Source organism: Eutrema salsugineum, unplaced genomic scaffold (assembly GCF_000478725.1).
Source record: "Eutrema salsugineum unplaced genomic scaffold, Eutsalg1_0 scaffold_3, whole genome shotgun sequence".
In the NCBI taxonomy this organism is placed as follows: domain Eukaryota; kingdom Viridiplantae; phylum Streptophyta; class Magnoliopsida; order Brassicales; family Brassicaceae; genus Eutrema; species Eutrema salsugineum.
Genome location: NW_006256756.1, coordinates 4346914 through 4354384, shown reverse-complemented (window position 1 = coordinate 4354384; position 7471 = coordinate 4346914). Strand labels below are relative to the sequence as shown.

At 39.8% G+C, this 7471-nt stretch overlaps 1 protein-coding gene across 1 annotated transcript; it reads right to left on the bottom strand.

Moving 5' to 3' along the window:
• Nucleotides 1-4193: 4193 nt before the first annotated feature.
• Nucleotides 4194-4721, bottom strand: LOC112085268. Its single transcript, XM_024154469.1, has one exon. It carries the CDS (start codon nucleotides 4719-4721, stop codon nucleotides 4194-4196), a length of 528 nt encoding a protein of 175 aa, XP_024010237.1.
• Between the last annotated feature and the right edge of the window lie 2750 nt (nucleotides 4722-7471).

Sequence of the window (7471 nt, the reverse complement as noted above, 5' to 3'; positions counted from 1 at the left end):
ATAAGTATAGAAGTCTACTTACGTAGACACTGAATTTTGGTCCATAGGAGAGTATTGTTTTCCCTAAACACCGTTTTGATTGAAAGGATCATATCCACGGACACGGCCGGAGTGAGATGCCGACGTTGAATGATCATATCCACAGACATGGCCGGAGTGTTATTTCCTAAGAAAGGACTCTTCTGTGTCGCAGCCAGCTGTCGGTTTCTGGCACTCGTTGCTCGGGCAACTATCTGAGCCGCTGCTCTGGCTTTGGTATTTTTGGCAAGTGCAACTGCGTCGAAGTCAACATCACACGTCTTCGGGTCAACTTCATAAAAGCTTGCCTCGGGGGTCTCTTCTTCCTTCAAGGCAGCCTTCTTTCCTTTTGCATCCCCGGGGGCAGTAACACTCTCACTCGCACCAACGTTCACATTATCTTTCATCGGAGCATCTTCTTTCTCTGAATTACTCTGCAGTTTATTGTCACAAACAGGCATGAATATACAAATAACAACACCATTGCTATAATTTAGTAACATGTTTCATCATAGTCTGGAAATTGGAAACACAATTTTTTAAAACATAAGTAAATAATCTCACACGGTACATAGCATTATTAAACATGTTCGAATTCAAATGACATTAGTATTAAGTGTTCCTATTTTTGCGTAATCTTGTTCGCATGAAATGTTTTCGTATAGGCGGAGGGTTTTTGGTACTAACCCCTTCATGCTTCTTGGATCTAGTGACCTGTTGCTGGGTTGGCTCTACATTGTCCTTAACCTATTCTTCAGTGTGCTTCGCCGATCCTGTAGTCAACTCCTCTACTGCACACTCTACAGATTCAACATTGTCGGTGAGAAATTTGATCTGTTTTTCACAGCTACCAAGACCATTCAGCATCTTGATTGATAAGCTTTTGAAGCATTGGTCGAAGTGCGCTTTCATAGTAGCGACAACTTCGACCCCTTCATCACCAACGAAAGAGGCGGCAGAGGCAGAGGCTGTGCATGTTCTCTTGCGACTTGATTCATCTGAGGGAAGGCTCCTTTTTCCTGCTTCTTCCTTCACGATGTGTGCACCCAGAACACCTTCCAAAGGCTAGTGGTTTTTTGAGAACTTGAATTGGGGGTCATGGATTGCATTGACAATCTTGACAATATTTGGATCTTGTTTCTCATCATCCCAAACTGGAAACATATCCGCCAAGTCCTTAGCCACGCAGCACTATATGCGAGCCTGGAAAAACACAATCAGTAAAAAAATTATTATATAATAATCTACGTATGAAGTCTACCACTGAAGTCTACCACTGAACTCTACAGCTGAAGTCTTCTTTTAACAAGATTATTATATAGAAGTCTACACATAAAGTATACCCCTGAAGTCTACTTTGTAAATTAATTACTATATAGAAGTCTACTACAGAATAAAACTTCAAAATGAGAATGACTAATACCTGTTTTAGCATGTTGGCTTTGACGTTCTTTCGTCCTCTTGATCCTTTGTAAGCCAGCAGAACAGGTGTCGGATCATTTGGCAATGGTTCGCCAAACTCAGCAGCAAAATCCGGCAGAGCATAGTACACCCACACTTGAAGAGCTTGCACAAATCCTTCTATATGAATGTTTTTTCTGAGATCTTTTTCCTTAACAGACTTTATCAGATGCTGAAAAGCAATTCCTCCCCTTGGAAACTCTTTAAAACCTTCGAGATTTATCACTAGTCTGGCATGGTTAACATTTGTGGATAAGCCTGGTCTCGTTGCCACTATGAAACCAGCGTAGATCCCAAGATATCCCAAACGCAGCCTATCATCCCAAGACCATGATGAGCAATTGGAACAGGCTTCAATAATTTCAATAGTGCTTGGGCCCGACTCGACATCGACCCCCATTAGCTCCCAAAATGCACGCATCTCATCGGAAAGCTCAAGATCAGCTAGAGCCAAGTCATCCACGTACCCGCAGTTGAGTCCGGTGATCTCCTCAAACTCATGCAATGAAAACCAAACTGGAGTGGTACCAATCAGGCTCCATATCTTGTACCTCTGCTTGCAAACTATATAAAAGGACAGCATGTGGTGCACCAGCCTAGAAGCCCAACCAAAATCCAAGTCGTGGAACTTTAAGAAGACACCCAACGGTGACTCGTAAATCTCTTCTCAGTGCAGGTACCAGCCTATAATCATCAGCATAATAGCCGATGCTTTTATCCGGGGCTGGCTCACCGCCTTTGGTGTACAGTCTTCTAGGGAATTCAGAGGCCACCATTATCTAACACAGATTTCTGCATAAACGGTAACAAAGCTCTAATGAGAAAACTAGTTATAACTAACGGTTTGAAACTATACACGAATGAAGTCTACTTTTACAAAATGAAGTCTACTTTTTGATAACATGAAGTCTACTTTTACCCAATGAAGTCTACTTTTACAAAATGAAGTCTACTTTTGCAACATGAAGTCTACTTTTGCAACATGAAGTCTACATTTACAAAATGAAGTCTACATTTGCAAAATGAAGTCTACTTTTTGCAAAATGAAGTCTACTTTTGCAAAAGGAAGTCTACTTTCACATTCTAAGTACAATCCGAGTCGAGAAGTTTACTGAAGCCAACCGAAGCAATCAAAACATCAAAAAAACAGTTTATGAAGTCTACGGAAGCCACATGAAGCAATCAAAACATCATAAATACTGCATATGAAGTCTACTGAAGCCAACCAAATCAATCAATACATAAAAAAAACAGTATATGAAGTCTACTAAAACCAATCATCCAAATGGAATCTACAAAGTTAATAGTGTTTACAGCCGTGATTAGATAAAGCCGGCGTCGAGAAAATGCAACCAGATCTGCAAAAAAAAAACCTATGTACTCAAACCCGACGGACAAAATTACAGGAAGATAGAAGAAATAGAGGAATAGCTAAGTATATATCTTTGGAAGGATATCTACTAACCATTTTGAGGCAGGAAATGACATTAACCCCCAGCGGCGAAAGCAGATCTACCAAAAAAAAAACCCTAATTTCAGATATGGACACTAGTGGTTACGAAAACGGAAAGGTGATGAACACAGAGGAGTAAGGAAGCATGTGGGTGAGGTTGGAGGAAGAAAACTTGCCTGAACGGGTTTATCGGCGACGGTTGTGTAAGTCGGCGGCGCCGGAGAAGAGAAACAGGAATCGCTTTCGTCTTTTTTTTTTAAACAGGAACTTTCGACGGTTTTTTTTTACGGGATCTGTAAAATTCCTTTATATAGTCTGGTAATTCCGTTCGGTTAGGGTAAGTTTTTTCGGTTAGGGTTAATAATTTTACGAGGACTAGGTAAATTTACCCGGTTACGGGCAGTTTTTCTTGGTTAGGGGAAGTTATTCCCGGTTTAATTTTGGTTTAAATTTCGGTTAGGTTAATTTATTCGGTTTAGCAGACTTCAATATAGAAGTCTTCAAATTTGAAAACCTAAATAATAGATTTTCTTCTACTTAATTTAAAACATAAATTTCCATGTATCAATATGAAAAAATAATTTATGTACATTTGTGTTACAATTACGGAATTTATGAATGTAATTTTGATACCAAAATAACTTTTTCTAAATTTTAAAATTAAATTTCCAGATTTAATTACTTAGTAGACTTCATTTCGATAAACGAAGTCTACTATCAGACTTCTTTCTCGCTTTAGTAGACTTCATCAGGGTGTAAACGGTAACTAGGACATCCGTTTTTTGTTTACTCATACAGGATTAAATGGTCTTTTCACTATCCCTTTAGGTTATTTCTGCCAAATGTTTTTTCAAGGGTCTACTTTTGTATTCAAAGTCAAGTTTTAGGTTATTTTTAGCAAAAACCCCTTAAAAAACTGTTTTCTTCACATTTTAATTCCTAAAGAAAAAATGAAAGAAATTTGGTCGCAGCCAGAAAACGAATTAAAGAATCAATACTTAATACTCTGAGGGTTTACTATTGTCGCGAGCCAAACCAGATGGTCGTACCATCTTCGTATCGTGAATCACCAATAAGCCTCAAGGAGCTGTGAATTGTTTTATACAACATGTTCGTGATCCTGTCAGCCTGTAATGGAACCTCCCCATGACGATAGGCATTTCGCTCTCTCCAAACCGCTGATATGGTCGCTTGGAGAACGTAGCGCGCAAGGAAAAGCTCTGTTGTGTTCAGTGTTCTGGATGATAGGAGCTGAACAATTTCACTCCATTTGTTCGTGTAATGCCCTTGAACCAGACCCCTTGTCAGCTTCCTCCAACTGATGCGAAAAACCACACTCGAAAAACTGATGCTCTCTGATTTCCATTGGATCAAAGCAAAAAATACATGATATTGCCATTCCCTGTCCCCACTGAGCCATACATTCCCCTGTAGACAGCCGATTCGATATAACAAGCCATGTAATAAACGTGAATTTGGGAGTGGCGTTTTGGAACCACACCATGTAGCTCCAGGCTTTCCTCCTTTCGGGATTCCTGAGATTTTGCCATGTGAATTTTGAAGAAAACTTTGGTCTGTATGTGCCACTTTTACCACACCAGAGGGCTTGGTCGTCTTGCTGGGTTCGTCGCTCCTTAGCTTCCGAAATTGCACACTCAATAGAATTAAGAGCATCACGCTGATGTCTTCGTCGTCTATGAATTCGCCATACATTAGCTAGTGTAGAGTGAGCTGGGATCCCAAGCGCAATAAAACCCTGGGTTCCCTCGATATCAATGAGTCGACCCATAGTACACCATTCATCAAATCAGAAAGAAATCGTCTCCCCATTGTGCACTTGAACCCTGTGTAAATCCCGAGCTTGGGGTCGAATCTTTAGCAACCGTTTCCACATCCACGATCCTTGGTTAGGAGAAGTTGGTAAAGACCAGATTGATTTACCTCGCAACATATATTCCTTGATCCATACAGCCCATAAAGACGAGCTGTTCGATAGAATCCTCCATAATAGTTAAGGCAACTGACTGTGTTCACCTCCCTTAAGGATCGTATACCCAAGTCATCCTCGTTTTTTGTGCGACAAACATCAAACCATGAGACCTTTTCTTTGCGTGTGTTAAGGGTTGGTCCTGACCAAAGAAATGCGCTGCATATAGAATCAATCTCCTTAATACAGCTACACGGAAGATGAAAGGCAGTCATCCAGATGTTAATCAGCCCTGAAATTACAGAGGTCAAGAGCTGTAGTCGGCCAGCAAAGGAGATGTGCCTGACCGTCCAAGAGCTCACCCGAGTTCGAATGGTAGCCACCAGAGGATCATAATCTGCTTTGCACATTTTCTTGGTCATTAAGGGAAGCCCAAGATAGCGCAACAGCAACTCGCCAATGTCGAATGGGAATCTGTTCGTGAGTGTCTCCCAGCTTGCTGATGAGATACTAGACATAAATAGAGTCGATTTCTCAAGGCTTATCTTCAAGCCTGAATATTTCGCAAAATCCTCAAACACGTCCACAATACCTTCTATAGACCGTAATTTGCCATCAGTGAAAACCATTAGGTCATCGGCGAAACATAAGTGAGTGAGCTTCATTCGAGAACACTGAGTGTGATAACCAACTCCCCTTTCAATAGATGTGCGGTCCAACATCTTAGATAGAACATTCATGCACAAAACGAATAGATACGAAGACAGGGCACAGCCTTGTCGCAATCCTCTACAACTCTGAAAATATCCTACTAATTCCCCATTCACTTGAACCGAGAAAGGAGCTGACAATATAAAGAGATGTATCCAGTGAATAAAGGTATCAGGGAGACCCAAAGCCCTCAGTAATTCAACAAAAAACCCCCATTGCATTATGTCGAAAGCCTTTGAGATATCAATCATCATTGCACAGCGAGCTGGTGCGACGTCCTTGTGATAGTTCTGAACAATCTCTGAAGCTAGAAGAACGTTCTCCACCAAGAGACGGTCCTTAACAAATGCAGACTGATTAGGAGCGATGATACCCAGTAAGATTCTCTTCAATCAGTTTGCGAAAATCTTAGATATGACCTTGTATAAGATGTTACAGCATGAAATAGGACGGTAATCCTTCATCTCCTTCGCATCTTTCTTTTTTGGAACTAATACCAGGATAGTAGAATTTACTCCCTTTGGCATAAATCCAAAATGGAGAACGACTGCACTGCCACCGTTAAATCCTACCTAATTTGTGACCAAGCCCCCTTAAAAAACTCTGTTGTGAACCCATCAGGGCATTGAGAAAATCACACTCTTAACCTCTTCCTCTGTAACCTCGATAATTAGTTGTTCTCTTTCAAGAGAGGAGCATTGAGTTTCTAGTAATCCTCGTAGAAAATTCACCTCTGACCCTTGAAAATATGCAGGATATGGGTTAAGAACTCCCTGAAGTGTCTTTCTGCTTCCCCTTTTATGTCATTATGTTCCCTGAGAACAACTCCATCAGTTTTCACGATTTCCTTTATCATATTTTGGGATTCTCTGAGACACACTGCCCTAAAAAACACCGCATTGCTCTTGTCTCCCACATTCAGCCAGTGTAATTTAGATTTTTGTTTCAAATATCTCTCCTCCAATTCTGATAGATCACTACAAAAAAAGAGGGACATTTCCAACGAATATTTTACGTCGATTCATGATCGTCGTAAATTTACGACTCAATAACTTCGAACTTACGACGTCAAAATATTTCGTCGTAATTTCGACGTAAAATACTACTCTCATTAAATCGTCTTACGACGATTTTACGACGTATAAAGAACGAATTTAATTTCGTCGTAACTTTGTCGTAAAATTTACATCGATTATACGACGAATTGGCCTCCATCTTGTAGTCGACGTAATATCGATGTAAATATGATGTAACTTTTATTTCGACGTAAATTTGATGTAAATATTCAATGACAATACGTTGGTAACCAAACAAAAAATCTATATATACCCTCTCTTCTCTCATTATTCCATCAACCCAAAAAAACATATAAAGACACAATTTTTTGAGTCTTTGAATGTTTGAGTAAAATTTTTAGTAGTTGAAATTTATATCAAAGTTCAAAAACAAAAGGTCAATTATTTGTTTTTGAAATGTCTATATACGATCTACGAAAGTGGATGTATACGCCCAAAAATGTTGATGGGTCGTTGACTGAAGACTTCAAAAACGGATTAGAAATATTCATGTACCAGGCCGGCCTTATGCAAACTGTAATTGAAAGCGGCAAAATGTATTGTCTTTGTGTGAAATGCAAAAATAGGAAACATATTCCTATTGACACTGTCTGGCAGCATTTATTGAATAGAGGGTTCATGCCGTAATACTTTATTTAGTATCAGCATGGAGAGGGATATGGTCAAAGTAGTGGTCAGATGGCTGCACGGAGTAGTAGTAATCATCAAGAACATGGAGATTTTGAAGCGTCAAATGATTATCAAAGTAGTGAAGTTCAGGGTGAAGATCAGGATAAGATGCATGATATGTTTACTGATGCATTTTATGAAACACATGCTGATATT

Excerpts from the sequence above, each read along its gene's own strand:
- LOC112085268 (XM_024154469.1), bottom strand. The coding sequence starts at position 4,721 with ATGGGTCGACTCATTGATATCGAGGGAACCCAGGGTTTTATTGCGCTT.